The following is a 27,995-nucleotide window of genomic DNA, read 5'->3' as shown; positions in this document are numbered from 1 at the left end:
GGGGTGCTTCCTGAGGGAGTGATATGCACCCGGACCTGCCGGGTGAGAAGCCATGAGCCAGGGTAGCGGCGAGGAGAGAGAGGAGGGCCAGCCTTCAGTTCACTCCCTTCTCTTGCTGCCTTTTCTTCCAACCCTGACACATCTGACCCTCCCCACTGCTGCCAGAGAGGCTTTCCTAAAATTCCCATTTGTGCTCATCACTTACTTGAAACCCTTGACTAAAAAAACCATAAAGAACTATGAATGATACTTACCTTTGGGGAGAGAGACGGACAGGGGAAATTTTTTTTTTTTTTTCATTTTGTGCTTTTCTGTGTTTGTATTTCCTACATGTACAACTTCTGCTTTTAAAATGTCAACAGAGGTCATTTCCTTGATATTTTCCCTTGATAGTCCCTTAGGAGATTATATTTCTCTTCACGCTCTTCTCTGACTTTCTGCTGCCACCTGGAGAAAAAGCCATTTGTTCAGCAAATACGACCTTCCCTCACATCTCCCTTTTTTTTTTTTTCAATCCCAGTTGATGCTCCAGTATTTTAGTCAGGACCTATGAATGAGAAATGACAGAAACATGACTCACAATAATGTATGCTCTTGGCTTTGGTTTGTTCTGGTTGGTTTCATTCTCACCCTGGCTTTTTTTGTGTGCAACTGGCATGCGCTGGGAACACTGCTCTACCTGTTCCGTGTCTGTTTTCTATTTGATTGTCCTATCGTGTAGGCAATGCTTATTACTCTCATCTCATAGAGAAGAAAACCAAGACGAGAGAGGCTAGGCAGCTCCGCCAACGTTTCACAGTTAGTAAGGGAGCTGGGACCAGACTGTTTCTGTCATTTCTCATTCATAGGTCCTGACTAAAACACTGGAGCATCAACTGGGATTGAAAAAAAATGGGAGATGTGAGGGAAGGTTGTATTTGCTAAACAAATGGCTTTTTCTCCAGGTGGCAGCAGAAAGTCAGAGAAGAGCGTCTTTGCCTCCAGAGCCTGCCACCCAGGACATGGATCTCTTGCTGAAGACCTCCAGGGTCAGGATCCAGAGGAAATCTTCCTCCAGACCCTCATAAAGTGAATCTGATTGGCCCTCCTTAGGTCACATGGCCTCCCTGCACCAAACCTTGGTGCTGAGGAAATGGCGTGTTCTGATTGGTCAGGCTGGCCATGGAATCAACCTCTTTAACCACAAGTACTGGGGTTTCCCACCTGAAAATAGGGGGCTTTGTTACCTTTGCTCTGAGCTCATCTAGCCACAGGATTCCATCTTGCATCTTCTAATACGCATCACACTCTCTTTACTTCTTTGTCCCTGCTTATTCCCTTTCTTCTTCCTGGGACTATTCCCCACTCCCTTCCACCCCGCCCCCGCCCCCCGCCCGCCTCCCCCCCCCGCCCGGCTCCCGCCACTCCCCACCAGGCTAATGGCAACTTCTCCATCAAGATTCAGGTCTCTCATTCATTTTCCGCAGGAAATACTTTGTAACCCAGCAGGCTGTCAGACCCACAGTTCTCCCATGGCTCTGAGCAGGCTATACCCCATCCTGGTTGAGGCTTTCTGATTCATGTGTTCAGGATGCACCAGAACCAAGCAAAGCAAGTCAGATGCTATCCAAGGATTTGAAAATGTAAGTGAGGAATCAGAGGCAGAAGATGCTCAGAGCTGCACCATCACCCATAGGGGTCCTGGTTGTCTACTAAGGCTGGGGCACTCTTGCTAAGCAGCCCTGGGGCTGCTCGGATCCTTTCGCTTTTTCTTACAGCTGTCCAGAAAAACCTTCTCTGGGATTCAGTTTGCTAAGTCACTTCACTCGTGTCTGACTATGTGTGAACCCATAGACGGCAGCCCACCAGGCTCCCCTGTCCCTGGGATTCTCCAGGCAAGAACACTGGAGTGGGTTGCCATTTCCTTCTCCAATGCATGAAGGTGAAAAGTGAAAGTGAAGTCGCTCAGTCGTTTCCGACTCTCAGCGACCCTATGGACTGCAGCCTACCAGGCTTCTCTGTCCATGGGATGTTCCAGGCAAGAGTACTGGAGTGGGGTGCCATTGCCTTCTCTGTTTTGTCCTCTAGAGAAGGGATATAAAACTTCTAAAGGAATAAGATGATTTTGTTGTTTAGAGCCAGAAACTAATGAGCCATTAAGTATTTTGTGAAGGAAAAAATTCAGGAGTGTTTTGCAGAGGAAGTAAAAGGAAAGAAATATTCAGTCTTAGCTTAATAGCTCAGAAAGATCATTTCCTTTGACCAGAAAGATCCAGGAAGAAAGAAGAATACAAGATGAGAGTAGAGGGCAGGGGAGGAGAGGAATTAGATTATCTGCCACTTATCTAATGCAACCTTCCTAAACACTATGAAGTGAAGTCACTCAGTCGTGTCCGACTCTTTGCGACCCCATGGACTGTAGCCTACTAGGCTCCTCTGTCCATGGGATTTTCCAGGCAATAGAACTGGAGTGGATTGCCATTTAGCCAGAGTCAGTTTCTGTTGCTAAAGACTAGAAGAATCTTAGTAGACAAGTGCCTCTTGCTCTGGTCATACCTGTGCACAGCTGTCATACATCTGCAGAGCTGAGTTATTTGCTCACTAAACCAGTTTCCCTGCATACACGGTATTGTCCCCATCTTACAGATGAAGTAAGCTAAGCTTTAAAATGTTAAATGCCTTGCTCAAGTTTACACACTTGGTAACTGATAGCATTGGGACAGATAGGTACTTGGAATAATGGGAAATGAATGGTTTTATGGAAATGCAGTGGTCGTTGTTGTTCCATTGCCTGGTTGTGTTTGAATCTTTGCGACCCGTGGACCGCAGTACACCAGGCCTCCCTGTCCCTCATCATCTCCTGATGTTTGCTCAAGTTCATGGCCATTTCATTGGTGATGCCATCCAGCCATCTCAGTCTCTGATGCCCTCTTCTCCTTCTGTCCTCAATCTTTCCTAGCCTCAGGGACTTTTCCAGTGAGTTGGCTGTTCACATCAGATGACCAAAATAGTGGAAATGCAGACCTGGGTTCAAATTATAGCCCTGCCACCAGCCAGTCGGTCAGTCAAGTTACTGACTACTTAACTTTCAGCCAGGAGAGGTTTTAACTGAACGTTTGATGGTTGCCAGGTAAGGTCATTTGTATATATGTCATTTAATCCTTATGACAACTCTGTTGGGTAGGCCTTATTTCTTCTCAATTTACAGTTGAGGAAACTGAGAATCAGAGCAGTCAAGTGACTTGCCCAAGATCACAAGAAGAAAAAACATTCTGAAAGAATTTACCTCTAACTGTGAAGAGAGCGTGGGAATCGACAGGGTATGGGGAAGAAAATTTCACGTTTTTTCCAGACACTTTCCTCTCAAGTTTGAATTTTTACAACATGTGAATTGTTCCCAGGTGGCACTAGCAGTAAAGAACCCGACTGGCAAGGCAGGAGACTTGAGAAATGTGGATCTGATTCCTGGGTTTGGAAGATCCCCTGGAGGAGGGCTCGGCAACCCATTCCAGGATTCTTGCCTGGAGAATCCCATGGACAGAGGAGCCTAGTGGGCTACAGTCCACAGGGTTGTAAAGAGTTGGACATGACTGAAGCGACTTAGTGCACACACATAGAAAAAAGCTTAAAATGTCTGAATAATATTATTATCACTGTGGTAGGTGAAGTCTGGGGAGGAAATACCCTGCCATAACCACAGTCAGAGTGTTGGGGGAGAGTGTGGCAGCCAACCTCCAAAACCTCCTTCCCAAAACCTTCACCTCCTGATATCCAAGGCCACAAGTAGATTCATTTGGCATGAGTCAGGGCTAACTTGAGTGATTAATAGAATGTAGCAGAAGGGTGTGCTTTCTGAAGCTAAGGTCACAAAGGGCTTTCATTCTGGACTCTGCCTTGAGCTCTGGATCATGTCTTATGGAGGATGCCCGCTGCCATGTTATGGGAATGCTTCAACAGTCCAGTGGAGGCCTTTGGGGAGAGGAATTGAAGCCTCCCGCCAACAGCCAACTTCAAGTTGCCAGCTATGTGGGTGAATGACCTCGGAAATGGATCCTCCAATGCCAGTCAAGCCTTTAGATGACTGCAACCTCGTGAAATTCCTGAGTTAGAGCTACCCAGCTGAACCCTTCTTGAATTCCTGACCCACAGAAACCATCAGGAATTATAGACATCTATCATTTGTTTAAGCCACCAGGTTTTGCGATGATTTGTAAAGCAGCAACAGATGACTAATTATGAGGGTGAGTGGAGAGGGGTGGAGGTCATGGTTGATTGTTTCACTCTGTTTTTCAAACTTGCCATAGTGTCATATTCCTAAGGACAGAGTAAGGGACAAGGTAGGTGATGAAATAGTTAATCCCACTAGGGGATTGAAATTTTAAAAAAAGATAAAATAAAACATGGGAGGCCCCTCTAAGTTAATGATTACACAAGAAAGCAGGTTTGCTTAAGGCAAAACCAAGCAGGCTTGCTTAGCAACAAAACAATGTAACAGAAGCAAGAACTATGCTCCAGAACGCTAAAACAATGGCAGCGTGAGGCCCATGTCCTTCCCTGTGAGCTCAGTAAGTTAATGATCCTAGGACATGCTCTCTGTACACATAAAAATGATAATTTACAGAGAAGTACTCACTGTTACAAAGACCTGAAACAGTTTCTACAGTCCTGACTGGACCATGCAGAAACAACAAAAAACTCTCCTGCTCAACCTGGAGGAGGAGCTGATGTTGGAAGCATGACGTCTACACAAGAAAGACGAAGGTCTTGTCCCCTCCCCACTCTTCTTTTGATTATAAAACTGTAGCTCACTAAGTTCTCAGGGCAGCACCCTCTCCTCCGCCTGCTTGTAAGCCTCAAGATCATCCTGTTCTAACAAATCACTTCTTATCTATCACTTTGCCTCTCACTGAATTCTTTCTGTGCTGAGACATAAAGGACCAGAGCTCTTCGGAGCCCCCCAGAATGCCACCTGTAGTTTGCTATAACTTCAAAAAACAGTGGCAAAAATAATTTAAAAGAAGAGAGAGAAACAGGTTATCTCTATACCTCTGTATTTGTTCCAATACTCCATGGAAATACCCCACGAAAATATTACAATGTCTTAGTATTTACTTCTTTTTTTTTTTTTACTGAGATAATAAAAATAATGCAATGTATCAGGAAAGGCATTTGAATTTGTGTTGTAATTTTTTCTGCTGCTAAGTCACTTCAGTCATGTTCAACTCTTTCTGACCCTATGGACTGCAGCCTGCCAGGCTCCTCTGTCCATGTGATTCTCCAGGCTAGAATACTGGGGTGGGTTGACATTGCCTTCTCCAACTTGTCTCTAATCTTTCAAAATATATTTAATATGGGATCTGAGCTCCGAGGGGTGCTGTGTCATACCAGTGACTCGATCTTCTCTCTGACTCCTGGGGAACCAAACCACATCCCACTTCTGCAAAGTGGAGTTGCTAGGAATGCCAGTGATGGGTGAGGTCTTTATGCATTGCCCGAGTCTGGCTGCATCGTTTACTCATCAATTGTGTGTTGAGACGGTACTGTCTCCGAGGCCCATTGCTGGGGAGACATTTGCCAGGGGAAGATACAAGTCACACACCGGGGAAGAGCTTTAATCATATAAGGCAGGAAAGAGTTAATGCCAAATGAGTGAGGACAATGAGTCCTGAAGTCCCCGGAACCCAGCAGGCAGGGGCTGCTCCAGGGACAACCGGGGGCAGAAATCTCACCTTAACCCTCCAAAGACATGGCATTTCCACGTGGGACAAGGAGGAACAGAGAGGGTTTTAAGGGGCAGAGTCAGGGATTGGAAAGGAAGATGGTGCCTTCTTTGACCCTGGGCACAGTTTCTCTTTTCTATACCTTCACAAAGCCGCCGGGCTGCTGCTGGCTGGTGTTCTCCAGCAGCCCCAGCCTTGCTCTCAGGGCGGCTCTCTCTCACGGCTCTGCAGAGTCGCCCTGGTCCTCAGCCAGTCTTGCCCCCATCAGTGCCAGGAGAAACTGGAGGATACTAGACACTGGCTGGGGCACTGCCAGCAAGTGCTAGGCTGTTGGCAGCTTAGATGGTTTCCTTGAGGGGCGAGACTCCCAGCTGCTGAAGAGAAACTTCTTCACCCTTCTCTTCTGCATCCTTCCTGGACAGGCGTTCTTTGACTCTGTTGAAATGAAAAGACAAATGACATAAAAAGGAGGTGATGAGGGGCAGGGGTGGTGAGTGTCGTGGTCAAGGGTGTATTTGCTCCATATACAGGGGGTGTATCTCCGCTGTCCCAAAGTCCCCAAAGAAGGCGACCCGTCCTCTTATCCCTGTGAGGAACCTCAGTGGGTGCCTCCCACCGTCCCGTCCACTCCCTCGCTCTCTCCTGAGGTCCACAGCCACCAGGGGCTGGCCTGGCTGCTATCAGCCAGACTTGCAAAGGATGCCAAGTCAAAGAGTCTTCGGATGAGGACCTGAGGCCAGACACACACCCCAGCTCACACAGCTGGTGAACAGGGCACCAGGCTCAGCCCAGTTTCTGCTGTTGGGCCGGGCTTGCCCAGGGACCAGGGGCACCAGTGCGACTCCGGGTCTGGGCCCTGGCCCAGGTAGAGGTCAGTCGCTCAGGAAGCAGGGAGGGAGGAGTCAGGTGAGGATGAGGGCAATAGCCTCCTGGTAGCCCGAGGCTGCCCCCAGGGCTGCCTGTCCCTGACCGTATCTGGTTCCGCTGTTTCCTATTCGAGTCTTTGAAATCATTGTGTTCTGACCTTCTGTTTATTTCGTCCTCCTCTTGCACAGACTAAGAACTACCTGTTTTTCTACTTAAGTTTTTCTTATCTTCTTGTCTAAATCACTCACAAGAAGTGAAGTGAAGTCGCTCAGTCGTATCCAACTATTTGCGAACCCCCCGGACTGTAGCCCACCAGGCTTTTCCATCTTTGGGATTCTCCAGGCAAGAATACTGGAGTGGGTTGCCATTTCCTTCTCCAGGGGATCTTCCCGACCCAGGAATCAGACCCAGGTCTCCCACACTGCAGGCAGACGCTTTTAACCTCTGAGCCACCCCTGTCCAGTTTCAGCTGGTTCCATTTTGAGAAATTTTTCCACGTTCAAAACATTTCATCAGTGTTTTTTTTTTTAATTTTTAATCCTTACCTATTCTATTTCTGATCTTTTAGTTCAATGGTTTAAGCCTTTGTGTGTGTGTGATCATGTCCTAACATAATCACAGAGAAACATTTTTCTTCTCGTTTTACTGTTCTGCATCTCTCTTTTCTGCCCATTAAGCCTCATTTTCCTGACTTCTGTCCCTTAGGGTCACTGAGGGACAGAAGCTTGTTGGTTTTGTTTGCTAAGTGCCTGTGGTGGGGAGTGAGAGGTGGTTCTCTCCAGTTCTGTCTAATAGATTCCTCTTCCCTTTCAAAGATGATTCCCAAAAACCCAGAGGCAGACATTCTCCACATTCAACTGCTGCAACGGGTAGGCTTGCTCAGTGTTATTTTTTAAACTCATCAAATGAGCAAAGATGACCAGAGGCAGCCTCCTCATGTAATCCATAGTCTTTTTTTTTTTTTTTTGGCCGTGCCTCACAGCTTGCAGAATCTTAGTTCCCTGACCAGGGATTGAACCCAGACCACAGCAGTGAAAGTGTGGCATCCTAACCACTGGACCCCCAGGGAATTATCAATGGTCTTTTGATACTTTTTTTAAGTATCTGAAATACAGTATAAAAAATATATATAAGTATCTGAAATATAGCATGTATATATATATATATATACACACGGTGATTAGGACTCCTCGCTCTCAAGATAAGCATTAAAAACATGCTTGGGTCAGCCATGTAGCTGGTGCTCACTATGGGTGGGAGGGCAGCAGGAGGTCCTAGCTGACCAAGACCTGGCCCTTGGCCTTGGTGGAAACCAGACCTCTGCTGAAAGGCTGAACTTTTCTCTCCACCCTTCACCTCTCCATGCCCCCACCGGTGGGAAGAGCTCCATGGATGGTCACTGGTTGGACCTTCGGCACTTTCTCAGGCCAGGCTACCTCTCTTCCGGGTTTTCACGACACCTCACAAGCTTAGGGGAGCTTCAGCTTCACCCAGACCCTTCCCTCACTTCTAGGCCTGGGAAATGGGAACTGGCATAATTGAATTCTTACAATGTTTTTCACTGTGTGACTCATCTCTTTGATTACCAAGGACAACCTGCTCAATGCAGATAATTTGGAGAAAAAAATTCTAAATATAAAGCAGCCAGGAAAAAAATAAAATATCGCTTATGCTTTGAGACAACCACTGTAACCATTTTAATATACTTTTTTTCTCTTTTGAGTCTCTATTTCTTGACATAATTAGGAAAATATCCTAATTATAACACACTGTTTAACAGCATATTGTAAACATTCCCCATGCCTTTAAAAACTCCTCAACATAACATTTAACTAGTGCACAGTGTATCATAGGTTATCTAAATTGCTAGATATTTGGAGAGTTGACATTTTTTTCTGATACATTAAGCATGATGATGAATATCCTTGTAAATATACTTTGTCCACATTTCAGCTAATTTTTTTAGGGCAGAGTCTTTGAAATGTCATTGCTGCCTAGAAGCTTGTGGAAAATTTTCCAACTCATGGTCAGTAATGCCAAAGAAACTTCCAGAAATCTTGCAGGAGTTTCCTCCTTGCTACCTGTACATCTCCTGCACTGAAAATGTTTCCTTAGTGAATATTTAAAACAGGACATCATATGGTTTTATTTGCATTTCTCTGATTATAACTGAGGTGGATATTTTTTCTCTGTTTACTTCCTACTGGCATTTCCTTCTTTGTGAATGTTCTATTCTTACATAAAAGGGCCTTTTTTTTTTTTTTTAAACAGGATTAGTCAACTGCTCTTTTGCTATGTTGCTCCAACAAACTAGGGCATAGACCCAACTGGGGCTGAGCCCTGGACCACATCAGGCATTCAGATACTCTCAGAAACAGTATCTGGTCTCGTGATAAATGAAGGATCTTGAGGATGAGCAACTTGAACTTTAGAAACAGGCATTTTCTTTTCACCTTAATCTTTAACATCCTAGGCCTGTGACCGGCATTCATAAGTATCTGATGAGATTCAAAACAGAAAAATAAGAGGGGCTGAGAAGTTCTGAATTCTTATTGTCTAAATGTCTGAAACTCCACTCGGCTGTCTCATCAGAAAGGCTGTCTCTTGCCTCTCCTTCCCCAACAAACCAGAACAAGTCCAGATGTTGCCATCTCATGTTTGGTTGGACAAGAACAGTCAAGAAGAACCCTGGACTGGTCACTGAAGAAGCCCAGGCACTACTTCTATAATTTATAATATGCTGGTCAAGTCTAAATCTCCTCCTGGAGGCAGCCTCTTACCAGCCTGTATACACTGTTGATTGAAAATTATAGATTTGTGGTCTGCATCTGGTTTACCAGATTACACAGGCTGGTTTGGGCTATGACCAATGGAATGGAAAAGACCCTTCAGCAAGCTTGCGCTTGGCCTCCCTGAGACTGAGACCCACATCCCGATGGCTTGTGATGCGGGAATGAATGGCATCCTGGGGGCTCTGAGGACCCTGGCAGATGCGCTGGGTGCCCTGGCCTTTCCCGATGTTGGCCTATATTTTCTTCCTCCTGCCATATTGTATCCTTTGAATTACAACAACCTTAAATAAGTGTGCTTTGTGGAGTCATCTTAGTGCTTCCAATTATAAAATCCTGTGTAATTGCTGGAGTAGTGGAAGTCAAAGACAAAGGACCTACTCCAGCCTGAAAGGGACGCGACAACGGAATGCCACTTGTGATTCTGAACCCGACCTTCCTGCTCTGTAGGACGTGGTTGGGGAGGACGTGAATGAGGTCTGAGGGTGAAATGGTAGTCACATAGCAACATTAACTTTCTGCGGTGTGTGGTGGCTGTATTGTGCTCATGCAGAAGAACACCCTTGGAAAAATTACACATGAACATATTTGAAAGAGATTTCAACAACGTTCTCTGTATGGTTCAGGAAAAAAAAGTTCTTTGTCCACACTAGTATTTCTGTTTGAGATTGTTCCAAATCACACAAGCATGTGTGTATACATATATATATACAACTATAAAAATAAACAACAAAAGCAATACAAAATATGGGACTACTTTGTCATGCTTAAGAGAACTTCTCATACTGTGGCCGTCACAAGCTCTGCCTCACCCCTGGGAGGAGAGGACTCCTGCTAGATCAGACCCAAACAGTAGATCGTTGTGAGAAAGAATCGCTTGTTGTCAATTGCTATAAAAATCAAAATTATCTGGGGCAAATGGTGCCCCAAATTCGGTTGGTTCATAGCCAGTAACAACATACTGTAGTTTCATAATTAATTGTTCCTGGCAAGATCAAAGGAAAGTATATTACCTAAAACCAGAATTTCATTTGGCATTACTCAGATTTTTCTATAGCCAGGGCAAGCAAAATCTGATTTTAAAAATGCCCAGGCCAGACCATTACAGTGGTTCTCTCTGTCATATTAGGGAAGGACACTTCCCCAGTTTCTCTTCCAAGTACCCGGGGCCCTCAGGCAACATTTCAGAGCACCTGCGAACAGGTTCCGGACTGGGTTATTGACAAATACTTACCAGCCCCTGGGATACCTGGACCTACATCTGTTCTGTGGGACGAGTAGGGGCTAAGAGCAAAAGGAAGAGCATTCCAGACAGGGAGCCCTGTTGGTGGGCAGGGGTCGACCACAGGAGGGTGGGCAGGGACCAGATCCTGATAGTTTTGTAAGGTTTCAGTTTTTATCCTCAGTGCAATAAAAAGCCAAGAAAAGGTTCTGAGGAGAGGAATGCTGTGGTTCTACTCATAGGATAAGTCCTTCACACCAGCACCTGTGTAGAGAGGAAAAAGGAGAGGGGCAGGGAAGGATCTGAAGTTTTTGTGATTGTTCAGACAAAAGATGATGGTGGCCAGGAAAGGGGAGAGAGATGGACAGATTCAAAATATACTTTGGAGGTAGAATTGACAGGACGTGTCAAGGTCTATATCCTCGATCTGTATGAATCCAGACTTTGTCCACAGCTCAGGGTAGAAATGGGATGTTTATGGTTTGGGTTATGGATCCCGCAAGGCTTACAGGATCTTAGTCCCCCAACCAGGGATTGAACCTGTGCCCCCTGTGGTGGAAGCGCAGAGTTCTAACACTGGACCTCCTGAAAATTCCATGGGGGGTTATTTTTAAGGGATGCAAACACAGTCCACGCACACAGGCCTCTGGGCACAGATGGTTCGGTGGTGGAGTCAAGCTAGACCCAGAAAGGTCCCCTGGCACCCTAAAACTGAGGCTCATCACGGAGCCCTTGTTGGTGAGAAATGCCTCAAGAAGCCACACAAGTCCCCTCTGGCTCTTATTTTAGAAACGTTGTCAAGGACATCCCGGTCAGCTCACACAGTGATCTCCCTGAGAAGACACGTTAGAGACATGTCTTCTAGTGCTAGCTGCTGAGAAAAACCTCCCTTTCTGGGAGGAACTGGTGTTCCTCGTCCTGTATGAAAAGAGTCATCAATGAGGGGTCTCCCTTTCCGCTGCCAGGAAGCTTAGAGCCAAAGTGGAAAGCCGGTGGACAACCTTGTGGGCTGGTCTCTGCTTCAAACTGGGGCACCTCTTCCTCCGGCTAAACATCTGCCACTGCTCTGCCACATTTTGCTTCAAGTCGTCCTATTTTTCCTGGTCTATAGGTTATTCTTATTTCTGTTTCACCGTTCGCTGTGGAAAGATGGAGGCAGGCAGGACGCTGCTCTCTTGGGCTCTGTTGTTGCCACCAGGCCACGTGTTAGCAGCACGTGGAGGATCCGCACTTGTCTTCGCTGCCCACCCCGACTGTGCCCAGAGGCCCCTCACCTCCTCTCCATCGCCTCGATGGTCTCCACCAGGGGCACGTTGCGTGTCTCAGCCAGGAAGCAGACGGCCAGCCCGGCCAGGATCGAGGGGGCCCCGAAGCCCACGGGCGGCAGGACGGCGCTGAACTCCCCGAGCATGGTGAGCAGTGGGGCCACGAGGCCCCCGAGCCGGGCGATGACCGAAGTAAAGCCCATTCCCATCTGCCTGTCAGAGCAGTGGGGCCGGGTTAGCCGCTGTGGCCTGGACGCCCAGAGGGCCCGGTGAGCCGGGTCCTGGGTGTTGGGGGCAGAGCAGAATGGAGAGCGGGTCCTGCATCAGCAAGCCCAGCAGGTGCCAGCCTGGAGTGAGGTCCTCCCAGTTTGGGGCCAGCACCCTTGCCTACTGCCTCACCTGCCCCCAGGGCCCCACCTGATCTCCGTAGGGTACAGCTCTCCCGTGAACAGGTACACACAGATGAAGGAGCTGGCCAGGCAGCCTTTGCCCAGTGCTGCCTGGGCTGTGCGCAGGCTCTGCATATCTGGGGGACAGGGGGACAGAGTTGCAGGGGGAGCCCAGAGCCCCAAAGGGGAGCAAGGAGGCACAGCAGGGTGGGGCTGGAGGGGGAGGGACTCCTGGGGAGGAGGGTGGATGAGGCTCAGAGCCTGCAGAGGGAGAAAGGAGGCAGAGCCCCGGGGGTAGAGGCTCAGGTTGCAGAACATGGAGGGGAGGACGGGGGCTTTCTACCTCCCAGGACCCGGAAGTCTGCACACTGCCCTTCTCTGCCCTCTGCCTCCTTCCTGCCTTATTCCATCTCTCATCAGTCCTTCTGGGGAGGCAGGCCAAGCTGCAGAGTTAGGCCTGGGTTCCAACCCCTGCTCTGACTCAGCTGGGTGACCTGGCCACTGCGACTCAACCTCTCTGAGCCTCCCTGTCCTCATCTGTAAAATGAGGAAAAGTGCTCAGCGTCATTGAAAGTTTGCTGTTACCATGATTATTCATCATGCAGTTGGTTATAAACAGCAAAATTCCAATGACAAGCCCAACATCAGGGTGATGGTCAAAGAAATTATGACACGTCCTCTGGATTTGGGGGCAGCTCCCGCTGCACGCAGGAGTCAGGAGAGATTTTATAGAACACCCACACCTGGGCCCTGCTCCATCTCCAGTACATCAAAGCCTCTTGGGGCTGGTTCAAGTTTGGGTATTTTTAGAAGACCCCCCCAGGGGAGTCTGATGTGCAGCTAGAGTTGAAAAACACCAATCAGGTTAAATACTAAATAGTCTAAAAAATTAGGGTTATGAAACATTTGCATTAATGTGGAAAAGCAAATTTGTTTTACAACAAATAGTGAAAAGAGATATATGTTTTATATAGATAACTATGTACAATATATACACATATTATCCTATTTATAGTATTATATAGATATTTATCTCAATTGTGTCAAGTACAAAATCTATGAATAGGAAAAAAAGATTGGAAGAAAATAAGTCAAAATTTCAATAGTAATAATCTATCTATCCTACCATTCCCTCGTGGCTCAAACAATAAAGAATCTGCCTGCAATGCAGGAGACCTGGGTTCAGTCCCTGGAATGGAAGGTGCCCTGGACTAGGGATGGCAACCCACTGCAGTATTCTTGCCTAGAGAATCCCATGGACAGAGGAGCCTGGTGGCTATAGTTCATGGTGGTCGCAAAGAGTCAGGCACGACTGGGCAACTAACGCACACACACATCTATTCTTCAGGGAAGGAACTGAAGGACAGAGAAAGCAAACAACCTGCCCAAGGCCGTAGTGGCAGAACTGGGGGCCACAGCTGGGCCCGTGGCTTTGCTCGGGTCTCTGATATGCAAGCCTGGCTTCTTGCTGTGATCACTGGACTAAATACTGAGGTTTGGGTCCCTCTCTTTGAGACTGGTTGCCTTGGCCTGGAGCCCATGGGCTTTGGGAGTTTTCAAAGGTCTCAAGATTGGTGATGATTGCAGCCACCTTTGCAAACTACTGTTTCAGATCCACCTGATGGAAGTTCAGACCCTCAAGTGCCTAGCCAGGCTCCAGAGGGACATGCCACCCCGCCCTCTGCCTCTCCAGCTCATCTTAGTGAAGTGAAAAGTGACAGTATTAGTTGCTCAGTTGTGTCCAACTCTTTGTGACACCATGGACTATAGCCACCAAGCTCCTCTCTCCATGGAATTCTCCAGGCAAGAATACTGGAGTGGATAGCTATTCCACTCTGGAGTGGATCTTCCCAACCCAGGGATCAAACCCAGGTCTTGTACATTGCAGGCAGATTCTTTACTATCTGAGTCACCAGGGAAGCCCTGGTGTTCTTATCCATTGTTCTAATCTCTCTGGCAAGACAGTAAAGGCTCTGAGGGCGAAGACTCACGTCCTTTGTAGATTCTCCACTGCGATACTATCAGTAGGTCCTAGTGCTTATTAAAAACTCCACTAGTCTGTAGTCACTTTCTTTCCAGATCCAGAATATCCCTCAGCCTTGTTCCCGCACAGTGTCTGTTTGCCCCTGAAACCCTCAACCCCAAAGGCAGAAGCAGGCAGCTCACCTTCCGGCACAAACATGTTCGAGATCACCATGAGGCCGGCCAGGATGAGGAAGGAGGCCACTGTGGCCCGGCGGCCCACGTAAATCATGGTGGTGGTGGCCACCAGCATGGCCGGGATGTCTATGACGCCAAACAGGACCTGTACCAGATACACGCTGAGCCCAAACTTCTGCAGGTCCATGGCCAGGCCGTAGTAAGCCAGGGAGTTGGAGAACCTGGCAGAGGAGGCAGACGGCCCTGCTTCAGCCCAGAGCTCACTGTCCTGGATCTGAGAAGGGCACCCAAGGGTGAACAGCATAGGACTCCTCTGCTGCTCTCCCACCAAAATATTCCCAGAACCTGACTACATAAGTGGGGAGCGAAAATGCCCCGGCTTGGCGGGACACTTCCTCCTGATCTCCTAAGCCTCTGATTTTGGCCTTGGAGCCCATGCCCCTCCATCCACATCCCTTCCCAGCCACCCTGAGTCCAGCCAGCATCATTCCAGCCCCTCCATCTCCAGGCTTCAGCGGCTGACCTGATCTGGACAGGACATCAAGAATTAGAGGGGGGTTCAAGAAAAAGCTTGTGACCGTTTAATATGGCTTGTCTCGAAACTTCTGTAAATCCTATGTTTTGTTAAAATATTTTCATTATTCTTAAAAAAAAAAAAAGGAATTGGAGGGAGGGACATCCCCGGTGGTCCAGTGATTAGGACTCAATCCCTGGCTGGGGAGCTAAGATCTCAGGGTTCACAGCCAAACTGACTGCACTGGCCTGGAGTTCCAACACTTGGGGTCTCCACAGAAGCTTACAAGGTCCCTGAGACAGTGTCTCAAAGAGTTACTTGTACATCCATGTTTATAGCAGTGTCATTCACAATAGCCAAAAGGTGGAAGCAAGCCAAGTGTCCATCAACAGCAAGTGGTCTACACATGCAATGACTCAGCCCGAAAAAGGCAGAAATTCTGACCATGCTACAGCACAAATGGACCTTGAGGACGTTATACTAAGTGAGATAAGCCACTCACAAAAAGATTAGTATCATATGATTCCACTTACGGGAGGCCCCTAGAGTGGTCAAGTTCACAGACATGGAGGGTAGAATGCTGGTTGCCAGAGATTGAGGGGGAGCAGGAATGGAGGAGATATTGTTTAATAAGTACAGAGTTTCAGTGTCGAAAGATGAAAAGAGTTCTGCTGATAGTGGTACAACAATGTGGTAGGTACGCAACACGGCTGAACCGCACAGTTACAAATGGTTAGGAAGCTGTGACTTCCCTGGTGCTCCAGTGGTATAGATTCCGCACTTCCACTGCAGGGGGCACAGACTTGATCCTTGGAAACTAAGATCCAATTTGCACGTGACATGGCCAAAAAAAATGCTTAAGATGCTGAAGTTTCTGTTATGTGTATTTTATGACACTTTCTGGATGTGTAACAAAAGAAAATATCCCTGAGGAAGGGGCTTGAGATGGGCCCTCATGACCCACCTGCATAGGTCTTGTTTCTCTGTAGGACATGCTGGCACAGACCCAGGAGTGTAGGGAGACAGGAAGTGGAAAAACAGAAAGTGGCAGTGGGCTCTCTCCTACCAGGGCCCAGCATCAGCCCCCAAACCTCTTACTGAGAAATTCCTGCCATCCCTCCCGGTTATCCCCAGCCGTGTGAGTCAGTGAAGATGGAGAAAAGGAGAACAGACTTCAGGAAAAGGTGACAGTCATTCTTGTGGGCACTACTGACAATAGCCAAGACATGGAAGCAACCTAAATGTCCATGGACAGATGAATGGATAAAGAAGTGGTAGGACTTCCCTGGTGGTGCAGGGGTTAAGAATCCACCTGCCAATGCAGGGGACGTGGGTTCGATCCCCGGCCCAGGAAGATTCCACATGCTGTGGAGCAACTGAGCCTGAGCGTCATATACTAAACCCGCGTGCCCTAGAGCCTGCTCTCCACAAGAGAAGCCACAGCAGAGAGAAGCCGTGCGCCACAACTAGAGGGGAGCCCCAGCTCTCCGAAACTGGAGAAAGCCGCTGCAGCAATGAAGACTCAGTGCAGCCAAAAAAAAAAAAAGAAAGAATAAATAAATTTTTAAAAATAAAATAAAGAAGATGTGGTATATTTATACAGCGGAATATTACTCAGCCACAAAAAAGAATTCAATAATGCCATTTGCAGGAACATGGAAGGACCTAGAGTTTATCACATCAAGTGAAGTCAGACATAGGAAGATAAATATCATTTGATATCACTTGTATGTGGAATCTAATGATACAAATGAGTTTATATATGGAACAGAAAGACCCACAGACATAGAAAAGAAACTCACAGTTTTTATAGGGAAAAGCGGAGGAATTTGAGATTAACATATCGAGTCTGAGAGAACTCCGGGAGTTGGTGATGGACAGGGAGGCCTGGCGTGCTGCGATTCATGGGGTCGCAAAGAGTTGGACACGACTGAGCGACTGAACTAACTAACTATATACTTACTATAGACAAAATAGATAACCAACAAAGACTACCATACAGCGCAGGGAACTATACTCAGTATTTTGTAATAAACTATAAGGGAAAAGAATCTGGAAAAAAATAGATAAGAAACTAACACAACATTGTAAATCAGCTATGTACTTCAGTTTAAAAAATAAGAGAGAAAAATGATGGATTTTTCTGGGTGAGCCTGACCTAGTCATGCTGCTGCTGCTGCTAAGTCGCTCCAGTTGTGTCTGACTCTGTGCGACCCCATACACGGCAGCCCACCAGGCCCCCCTGTCCCTGGGATTCTCCAGGCAAGAACACCGGAGTGGGTTGCCATTTCCTTCTCCAATGCATGAAAGTGAAAAGTGAAAGTGAAGTCGCTCAGTCGTCTCTGACTCTCAGTGACTCCATGGACTGCAGCCCACCAGGCTCCTCAGTCCAGGGGATTCTCCAGGCAAGAGTACTGGAGTGGGGTGCCATTGCCTTCTCCAGAAATCCTTTAATTCTGGATATAGAGGTCAAAGGTGGGGAAGTCAGAGACTCGAAATGTGAGAAGGATTTGCTGTGATGAAAATCCTCCCTTGAGATGGAGGTGGCCATATGGCAAGAATATAAATGCCCTCAATGACCTGAGAGAGTGGCCCTTGGCTAACAACTAGTGGAGAAATGAACATGTCAGTCCCACAACAACAAAGAACATGTCAGTCCCACAACAACAAAGAACGCAGCCAACAACTTGAATGAATCTGAAAGTGAATTCTTCCCGTGCAGCCTGCCCACCATCTTCATTTCAGCCTTGTAAGGAAATCCTGAAGCGAGAACTCAACCATGTTATGCCTGGACTTCTGACCTACGCAACTAGAAGCACATAAATGGGTATTGTGTGGAATCTACAATATGACACAAAGGAGCTAATCTATGAAATAGAAACAGACTCACAGATGTAGGGAACAGACTTGTGGTTGCCATGGGGTAAGAGAAGAGGGGGAGGTTGGACTGGGAGTTTGGGATTAGCAGATCCAAACTGTTACATACAGGATGGATAAACAGCAAGGTCCTATGGAATGGCACAGGGAACTATATTCAATATCTTGTGATAAACCATAGTGGAAAAGAACATGAAAAAGAATGTATATATATATGTAATATAACAGTCACTTTGCTGTACAGTAGAAACTAACACACCACTATAAATCACTGTAAACCAACTATCCCTCAACAAATAAACTTTTAAAAAATGGTATTGTTTTAAGGGCGGTTCAAGAGAGACAGGACATATGTACACCTATGGCTGATTCATGTTGATGTTTGACAGAAAACAACAAAATTCTGTAAAGCAATTATCCTTTAATTAAAAAAATAAATAAATTTTAAAAAGGGGGAAACTGTTGCTTAAAAGACATTGTTAGTTTATTGAACCTGGGTATTTCTTAAGACTTAAAATGTACTTCTGTATCATTAATATTTCATTAAAGAAACTCAATTGATAAAAAAATGGTATTGTTTTCAGCTGTTATGGTCATTTGTTACATAGCAACATGAAACTAATACAGCATATGAAAACTAAAGTGATTGTTGAGAGGGCTGAGGGACACCCAGTCAAAAATTAACTGGTTTCCATTCATATCCTTTGTTCAATAACACGTTTGCTCAACTGGGGATTAGAAAGTGGGGAATATAAAGAGCGGCCTGTGAAGACATGAGCTCCCCAGCTGAAAGTCTTCCCAGAACCTGGGTCCTGAGGAGCCCTCTGGCTGCCCAGGCCCAGAACGGCCTCACAGGCAACACTTCTGGGGCAGAAGCCCTCTGAATGCTCAGTGCAGGGGACAACCCCACATTTGCAGGGCACAGGGACACAAGTGTTTTTCCAGAGTGGGGAACTTCCCAGAATCCCCTGGAGGCATATTAGGATGCAACCAGGGGTATTTCATTCAAGTTGCCTGGCTGATTTCAGTCGGTGCCCCAGCTGGGTGAGACCCATCTCCAGATGTGGGTACCCTAAGTCAGCAGGGGTATCTTATGCACGACCTTAGGTCTTAGCAACCAGCAGGGGCCCAGAGGACCCTGGACACTCAGAAGACATGGGAAAAAGCATGGGGAACAGGACTGACTTCACAAGACCCTTCTGTGCATTGCGTTAACTGTTTGAGAGTTTGTCAGTGGCGACACTGGTGTGTCCTGGGCTTGGGTCAAAGTCCTGGCCAGGAGCCCAATACCTACCAGACCACCATGAGACAGCACGTGACTTTACGGATGGCTGGGGTTCGGAAGAGGTCCAAGACTGAGTTGGAGGGGCGACCAGTTGCAAACTCACTCTGGATGTAGGAGCTCACCACCTGGGCGAGGAAAGTCTGATCAGGGGAAGGCGGGATCTGCGATCCTATTCCCAGGGGAGGGCCAAGGTCTCGAGCCCTGGAAGGATGGTTGACTCTTGTCTCCTCCCCAGGCTGGTTCCAGGACTCTGAGGTGAAGCAGAGGCTCCAACCTGAGTCCCAGGGTGCCTGGGCTGCCCACTGATTAGGCTGAAATAACCAGGGACAGTCTCAGGCCCCACTCCTGGCATCAACTCTGAGACGGTCTCAGCCAGCGGTTAAGAAGGCAGGTTCCCAGGGGTTCTGCCACCTCCTATTGTGTTTTCTTAAGCAGATTGCCTAAGTTATTGTTTCCCTGTCTGTTCCCTCTGGATCCAAAGGGTTGGGTGACTTGGTAATCCAAACATCAGATTCCTCATCTTTAAAAGTGAGGCATTAGGAAATCCCCTGGTGGTTCGGTGATTAGGACTCGGCGCTTTCACTGCCATGGCCCCAGTTCAGTCTCTGGTTGGGGAACTGAGATCCCGCAAGCTGCGCAGAGCAGCCAACAAAAAAAAAAGTGAGGCATTAAATGAGATTGTGTATGGAAAACCCTTAGCATGGTATCAAGCAACTGGCTAGATAAAAGTGTTTATTTATAATAAATGGTAGCTATCTTATCATAAATGGTATGCATGGTAAATGGTACTTTTATTATTGATTATTTGATAATTTCATCTTAGGATTTTTATTTTATTGAATTTTTGGCTAAATGTGAATGGGTTATTTCCCCATCAAAGCAGTGAAATGATTTACCCCAGATCACACAGCCATTCTGTGGTTAAACATCTTCGTCTCACTGGAGCTCTCCCCACTCTATTTATTCTCAGCCTGTTCACCTGGATGGTGAGTCCTGGCAAGTCACCAAATCCTAGCACATCTCGAGGCTGCCAGCAAGACTGAAAACTGGTGCTCCCCGAACTCGCACCAGACCTGCCTACCTCCTTGGTCAGCCTTTCCCCTTCCTCCTTTCTCCCGTTCATCGCAGCCACCTTCCGCAGGTTCCTCAGAGCTGCCTGGGTCTTGCCGTGGAGGAGGAGCCATCGAGACGACTCTGGCAGCCACCTGGGACCGAGAGAAGGATGGAGAAGGAGAGGCACGGAAACGGCCACCGTGACGGCCTGTGATGGCCACTGGGGCCCTGAACGGGCAGGGTGGCACTCGTGCCATTCCTCAAACCGGAGCTCACCCTCTTTCACCTTCCAGACCCCAGAGAAAAGGAAAAACCCTTGCTGTCAGCAGAATCGGGAAAACTGGGGGACACGCGGCCTCTCTCGAAACACATCTTTCAGAGAATCTCTACAGTGTATTTAGAGACGACATGGGCCTTCCGGTGTCCACAGATCTGGTTTTGAAACTGGTTCTGACCCCAGTAAATGGCTTTTTTGTTTGTTTTCCTTTGGTTGTTTGTTGTAGTTAATTTTCTTTTTTTTTCTTAAAATTTTTGCTGGAGTATAGTTGATTTATAATGTTGTGCTACTCTCTGCTATAACAGCAAGGTGAAACAGTCACACATATACCCAAATCCCCTCTTTTCTAGATTCTCTTCCTATATAGGTCATTGTAGAGTACTGAGTAGAGTTCTCTATGCTATATAGTAGGTCCTTATTGGTTATCTACTTTATATACGAAAAAAGAGTGAAAGCGTGTTGCTCAGTCGTGTTCAACTCTTCGCAATCCCATGGACTGTAGCCTGCCAGGCTTCTCTGTCTATAGAATTCTCTAGATATGAATGCTGGAGTGGGTAGCCGTTTCCTTCTCCAGGGACCCTTCCCGACCGAGGGATTGAACCTGGGTCTCCTGCACTGCAAGCATATTCCTTACCATCTGAACCACCAGGAAGCCCTAACTTATATATAGTAGTGTGTGTATGTCAATCCTAGTCTCTCCCCGTATGTGGCTTTGAAGAAGTCATGGATCCACCCGGGCTGCCTCAGCGCTCCTCCTATAAAATTCCCTGGGGTTGCTGTGAGGCGCAAAGGAGCTGATGAAGGCAAAGCTCTCGGTGTGTTCTGGAGCCCCTCAGTAATGTAAGGGGTCCTAGCCTGAACCTGCCCACAGCCATGCATGGTCCTTGTGAGCCCATGTCCTCACTCCTGCATGTCCCCACCACGTCCCCCAGATTCCAGTCGCTGCCCACCCCAAGGCTCCCCCAGGGACAGGTGAGGGCCTGGCTATGCAGGTGCTCTGCCCCAGCCCTCTCTGCTCAGGACGTACCAAGAGTAGAGGAAAAAGACGAGGAAGGGGACAGAGACCGCAAACTGCAGCCACCGCCAAGGGCGGATCAGGTACGCCACGCCCGCCAGGATGAGCTGACCGGAGGTGAACGAGTACCCCAGCAAGATCCCCGCCACGGTCCGGCCCCGGGTGGGCATCCACTCCACGACTGCGGAGAAAACCATGCCAGGCTCAGCGGGGCTCGTTGCTCACGTGGGTGTTTAATTCAAGCCTCCCCCTCCTTTAGAATGACCCTGTGGCAGCTGGAAATCATTCCAGAGAGGCACTGAGCACGGCAAAGACGTCCCAACCTCAGTCCTTACCCTTAGACAAATGCCAGGTGGACTCAAGAGCTTCACGTAGGGCTTCCCTGGTGGTCCAGGGTTAGGAATCCACCTTGCAAGGGAGGGGACACGGGTTCGATTCCTGGTCCAGGAAGATTCTACATGCCATGGGGCAACTAAGCCTGTGCACCACAAGTACTGAAGCCTGAGCCTGAAGCCTTTGCTCCGCAATAAGAGAAGCCGCTGCAGTGAGAAGCCGGCACACTGCGACTAGAGCGTAGCCCCCAAACTAGAGAAGATCCCTGCGCAGCAACGAAGACCCAGCACAGCCAATAATAAATAAATACATATTAAAAAGGAGCTAAATATAGCAATAAAAGCGTAACAGTATTAGAAGAAACCATGCTAGATGTCTTTTCAATCTTAGAGTCAGGAAAGGCTTTTCCAAGAATGTCACAAAACCCAGAAACAACAAAAGGGAAGATCAACGAAGAGCTTCATAAAAATAAGAAGTCTCTGCTTAAAAAAAAAATTACCCATTGTAAGCAGAGTCATAACTTCAGCAAAAAAGACAGGAAAAAAAAATACCATTTCAAATAATAGTCAAAGGGTGAATTTCCCTAATCTGGGAAGAATTCTTACAGATCAATAGGAAAACAACTAACACGCCAAAAGGAAAAACGGGCAAAGGCTGTGAACATTTGGTTGAAAAGGGAATATAATGACTCTTAATTACACGTGTGTTTGTCTGTGTTAGTTGCTCAGTCGTGTCCGACTCTTTGTGACCTTGTGGACTATATATAGCCTGCCAGGCTCCTCTGTCCATGGAATTCTCCAGGCAAGAATACTGGAGTGGGTTGCCATTCCCTTCTCCAGGGGATCTTTCTGACCCAGGGATTGAACGAACCCGGGTCTCTTGCATTGTAGGCAGATTCTTTATCATCTGAGCCACCAGGGAAGCCCCTCTTAATTACATGATTTTTTGCAAATAGCAAATAGCAAAATGATTTAAATGTCCATCCGTGGGGGCCTGGTGACATAGAGCAGGCACACTCTCACGAAGCAACCAGAATAAACGGAAGAGGATGCTGCTTTCAGGCAGCAGCCAGCTCGTGTGTCCAGTCCATTGGCAAACCCTGTGGCTTCTCCCCGCAGACAGAACCTCAGAGCCTAACTGCGCCTTCCTGCCTCCCCCGGCGCTAACCCCGGCTCGCTCCAGCCTCGCCTCTTGCCAGGTGACCGGATGAGCCTCGGACCGGCCTTCCTGCTCCTGTCCTCGAGCCGCATGCAGCCTGAGGGGTCCTGGCCGACGCCAAGTGGGACCAAGTCAGGCCTGTTCTCAGCTCAGGACCCTCCAGAGGCTGCCCCCTTGCTCAGAGTCAAAGCCAACGTCCTTCAGGGCCAGCAGGTCTAAGGATCTGCCGCTGTCGTCCCAGCCCGTTTGTCACCCACCTCAGCTCTGTCCAGCCACGAGGCCCTCCTTGCTCTTGAGTCCACTAGACACACTCTCCCCTCAGGGCCTTTGTCTGGAACGTTCTCGCCCGGTGGCCACAGGTCCCCTTCCCTCACCCCCCTCAAGCTTTGGTCCAAGTGACCCCTTCTCAGCGAGGCCTGCCCTGAGCCAATAAAGCTGCAGGCTCTCTCCGCCTCAGGCCGCCGCCGCCTGGCCCCCTCGCCTGGCCGCTCTCATCCCCTTTCTGGGCTTTAGTTTTCCTCTGTAGCGCTTGTCACCTTCTAACACACTACGCAGTCCGCTTCTTTGTGTTGTTTATCTGTCTTCTTGCAGGAGAACACGGGCTCTACAGAGCAGGATCTACTTGTTTGCCATCTCGCACACTTAGTTGTGTGTGTGTGTGTGTGTGTTGTGTCTGTGTGTGTTCGTGTGTGTGTGTGTTCGTGTGTGTGTGTAGGGATGTGTGTATATGGTGCACGTCTTGTGGTTAGGAGTGTGTATGGTGCGTGTGTAATGGTTAGGAGCATGTGTGTGTGTCTGTATGTAGGAGTATGTGTATATGGGTGTGTGTATGTGTAGAGGTGTACACATTGTTGTGTATACAATATACACATTATATATTGTGCAGGGGTGGGTGTTGTGGTTAGAAGTGTGCATGTGTGTATGTCAGGATGTGTGTATATGGGGTGTGTGTGTGTGTGTGTGTGTGTGTGTAGGCATGTGTATTATACAGGTGATTCTAGCAGGAGATGGATTTTGGACAACTGTTTCTGCCTTTCGATTCCACGAGCCATGGCTGGACACCCACTCTGCAGGATGAGGCGGGTGGGCTGGGGTTTGCTGAGGTCCCACTGTGAGCTCAGCACCCTTCAATGTCCGGATGTGGGGAGGAGAGGTGACGAGAGTGTGACCTGGAGCATCCCAGTTCTCCAGCCCCAAGATTCCCCACTACCCTGGGATAAAAGACCCCAACAAACCAAGTAATTAGAGGCAGGAGCAGGCCTGCGTCCAGGGTGGGCTTCCTCTGCCCACACGGCTCTCTGCCACAGCCACTGGAACCAGCCTGGAGTGACGACTGACCCTGTCACTGCGGGGTGGGGACATTCCCACCTGGCACCCAGGAGGCCAGGCCGCCAGTGGCCCCAAGGGGAAGCCTCGCCTCTTTTGGATCCACATACTTTCAGGATGCCTGCCACCCACCCCGGGGACCCCTGTGTCTCATCTCGTTTCCATGCCCCCACACTAAGCCCCACAGGAGCCTGGCACACAGTAGGTCCTTAGTAAGTGGTTATTGCTGACTAATTCACAAAAGAAGGGAACCCAGTCCTTTCAGCTCACAGACAGGCAAATCGCAACCCAGGGTCCCCGGCTTACTGTTGGCAGGCCCCGCTGAGAACCCAGGTCTCCTGAGAACCCTGGTGGGAGGCTGTGAGTTGAGGTCACCGGATGAGAATCCCACCACAAGGAAATGGGAAAGATGCCCACCAGTGGGGCTGCCACTGCCCTCCTGCCCCTGCCAGCCCCCTCCCCTCCAGTACCCTCCATGGCTGGACTCACCCAGAGAGAGAGAGTTTAGGATGATGCCGGAGAAGGTCATGCCCATCAGGAATCGGCAGAAGCAGTAGGTGCCAAAGGAGCTGAAGTACGCCGTGGCTGCCCCCGAAACTGCCAACTGCAGGTATGACCAGACCAGGGGGGCCTTGCGGCCCAGCCTGAGCCCGGCCATGGGCACAGCGTTAGGGTTCCGAGGTGGCAGCAGCTTCCCCCACGGCTGTTGTGGAGGGAGGATGAGAGGAAGCTACTTACCCCCACCCACTACCCCCCAGTTTGAAAGCCACTCATCCTAAGCGAAGCGCACTTGCTGGGGCCCAGGCCCCGGCAGAGGCCGGGGAGGGAGAACATGGTGTGGAAGGAGAGCGGGAATGAAGAGACACCTTCCCACCTTCGTTCTTTCACTCAAGGAGAATTCTAGCTCCCGACCAAGCCCCCACTCTCCCAAGATTTGGGGGAAGGCAGAGATTCTGCAGAGGCCCAGAAGCTGGTGCGGAGGGTTATGAGAGGGTCCCCTGAGTGACTTCCTGGCAGCGGGTAGCCCTTGAAGCAGAACTCATGGGGGTGTGAGCCCTTGAGGGGGCCCAGGCTGATGGGAGCAGGACCCCAGGGGCCGGTCTTCATTTGGATTGGTCATTTTGTGGGGGCCAGGGTGAGGTGGGGCTTGTTATACCATAAAGGAGTCCAAGGCCAGGGAAGCAGGGCCTTGGCATTGCTTCATTTGTAAGTGAGGGTCCGGGGCTGGAGCCCCAGCTTGGTCAGGTGGACAGCATCTCTTGCTCACACACCGCACGTTACACTCATTCATTTCATCACTCATTCATTGATTCTGTTGCACAGATGTCCATTGATGACCTCTAAAGGGTAGGTCTGAGCTGGGGGCAAAGAAGACACTATGCATAAGATATAGGCTCATACAGAGAAAGACCCAATGTGTGATGACACAGGGCGACAGGGGCTACGACAGGGCCACCCACGAGGCGGCTGAGCCACACAGCACAGTCCAGGGTGTGGGTCTGCAGTCCTGGAGACCCAAGAGCCGGAAGATTGTGAGGAGGGGCTGTGGGGCGGGGAGAGGAGGGGGGAGGGAGAGAGAAGGGGAGGCGAAGTAGGGAGGGAAGGGAAAGAGGACGGAGGAGGGAAGGATGCCAGCTCCATCAGGGCTGCGGTGTGCGCTGCGCTTCGGGGTGTCTCTGTACCCTCAGGGGCCCTTATGGTCAGCAGTGGCTCACCCACACAGTGGGGTGCAGCCTGGATGTAGGCAGGATGGGATAGCTGTCTGAAGCAATGCGCAGAGGCCTCGAATGAAGTAAAATCTTGATAGAGAACCATGTGTGGGCTGCGCCAGCGTTTGTACGAGAAAGGGGGATGGAGCATGTGTGCGTGCTCTCTCACACTGTTGTTGCTCGGTGGCCCTGTCGTGCCCGACTCTTTGCGACCCCCCAGACTGCAGCTCACCCAGCCTTGGATTGTATAAAACCATAAAACATCTCTGTGAGATACACAGAAACCAGGCTGCCCTAGAGGAATTACTGGAGTGCAGGGCAGAGGAGAGAACGCTGGCCTGCATACCCACTTGTACCTTCTGGAATTTTGAACCATGTGAATGTATTATATGTATTATAATAAATTATATAATACAACATATAATAATACATCTACTTTAAAATATATATTTTAAATACATTAAAATACATATTATTTTAAAATTTAGTTTAAAATAAACTTTAATAAAGAAAAGTTAATGAAGAGACTGGGGAGACCCTCGCCCCCAAAGGCTCACCTGTCTGCAATACTGCCAAACACAGCGGCGCCTGCCAGCACCCCAGCCATGTAGACGGACTGAGCCAGGTCGCGGAGGGTGCGGGCCTCACACACCAGGTCCCACTGCAGGGGAGGGAAGGATGCTCCAGCCTCGGCCTGGGGTGCAGCCCCCACCAACCCCGCAGCCCCTGGCCCCACCTGACCTCCGTCACGATGGTGGACGGGAAGACACTGCGGTCGTAGACCCAGCCGTCCTTGCAGCCCTCCGTGGCTGCCCCGTGGACAGAGGCGTTAGGGCTCAGGAGGGCCCACTGAGGCCGTGTGAAGCGCCGGCACGGCTCGGGGAGCCCGAGCGGGTCCAGGGGTACGGTGGCTTTCAGCCAGGCCCCCGAGCCGTAGAGGGCGGCCGCGCTGTGGTTGGCGGGGCTCTGGCAGTGGTGGGGGGGCACGGCGGCCGTGAAGTTCTGCAGGAAGTTGTGGCAGGCCAGCAGGCTGCAGGGAAGCAGCAGCAGGGCCGTGGAGACGAGCTGGAAGCGACCCACACCACCCAGGGTGTCCAGCAGGTCCGTGAAGGCCATGGCTCCGGGCCCGACCTGAGGCCCAGGTGTGGGGCCTTAAGTAAAGGTGCTGGGCCCTGGGAGGTGGAGGAACGGGCCGGGGTTAGGACCGCAGATGCCCCGTGTCCGGAACTCACAAGAGTCCGGTTACACCTCACAGGAGGCCTGGGGCGTCCCCACATCTGCAAGTTCCCCTACTGCCAAGCCCTTTCTCCTCGTTTCTCCTAATCTCTCACCTCCTGGGTTAGAAAAGCGTGAGGTCCCAGGGGGCTGCCTCACAGCCCCCTGCCCAGATCTGCAGGCCCAGGCCCCTGCCCACGGCCCTCATGGGGGGACCCCAGCAGTAAACGCGGCACCATCGTCACCCTCCCCTTTTCTCTGGAGGCCGCTGAGGCATCCTCAGGAGCCCAATTCCAGCCTCAGCACACGGGACCCAGGCCTGTCACCGGTCTCCCCTGAGGCCAGAGCCTTAAAAGCTTGGAGATCACGTAAGGGGGTGCCAGCAATTACTGCTGCTTGCCTCTCCCCCATTTTCCTGGAAGTCGGGGGCTGCACAGGAGATACTCAGAAAAAAAGTCCTTTAAAAATGCCCAAATAGGGCAACCAAGAGGAAGGCCTGCTCTCCCTGCCTCCACCCCAGGCACCCTCAGGCTGGAGGTGGGTGAGGAGTAGGGCCTCCGCGCTTGGGCACCCACAGTGTCCCAGCCTCTCATCAAAGGAAACCCACTACAGAGAACCAAGAGGGTGGGGCCCTCCACCTGCCGCCTCTCACAAACTAGCCCTGGCGCCCAGGAAATGACGGGCCACTCCCCTTACTGATGAGACCCAGCAGACAGGCCCAGGGACTCCCAAAGGCAAAATGCAGATTCCAGGCCCCGTCTGCCACTCGGGGCTCTGCCTGGGGCTTCCGGGGCCAAGGGGAGTCCCCACCCCCCACCTGGCTCCATCAGTTTCTGCCCTGC

General features: G+C 49.5%; 1 protein-coding gene across 1 annotated transcript; it reads right to left on the bottom strand.

The window, feature by feature from the left end:
- Nucleotides 1–6,037: 6,037 nt before the first annotated feature.
- On the bottom strand, nt 6,038–27,054 carry LOC128069223 (solute carrier family 22 member 20-like). Its single transcript, XM_052662519.1, has 10 exons — nt 26,680–27,054; nt 26,496–26,599; nt 24,719–24,873; nt 21,425–21,593; nt 20,149–20,272; nt 19,077–19,192; nt 14,398–14,612; nt 12,260–12,368; nt 11,852–12,055; nt 6,038–6,134 (listed from the first exon to the last, which is right to left on the bottom strand). Exons 1-10 carry the CDS (start codon nt 27,052–27,054, stop codon nt 6,038–6,040), a joined length of 1,668 nt encoding a protein of 555 aa, XP_052518479.1.
- Between the last annotated feature and the right edge of the window lie 941 nt (nt 27,055–27,995).

Source organism: Budorcas taxicolor, chromosome 25 (assembly GCF_023091745.1).
Source record: "Budorcas taxicolor isolate Tak-1 chromosome 25, Takin1.1, whole genome shotgun sequence".
NCBI classification, from domain to species: domain Eukaryota; kingdom Metazoa; phylum Chordata; class Mammalia; order Artiodactyla; family Bovidae; genus Budorcas; species Budorcas taxicolor.
This window is presented reverse-complemented; position numbering and strand designations above follow the sequence as displayed.

What these genes read in the sequence shown, in the direction of transcription:
- LOC128069223 (XM_052662519.1), bottom strand. Translation starts at nt 27,054, where the DNA reads ATGGCCTTCACGGACCTGCTGGACACCCTGGGTGGTGTGGGTCGCTTC. An exon ending in GTCTTTTTCCTCTACTCTTG is followed by an intron (nt 20,273 to 21,424) that starts GTACGTCCTGAG and finishes TCTCGGTCCCAG; the next exon opens with GTGGCTGCCAGAGTCGTCTC. An exon ending in CTGTACCCTACGGAGATCAG is followed by an intron (nt 12,056 to 12,259) that starts GTGGGGCCCTGG and finishes CTGCTCTGACAG; the next exon opens with GCAGATGGGAATGGGCTTTA.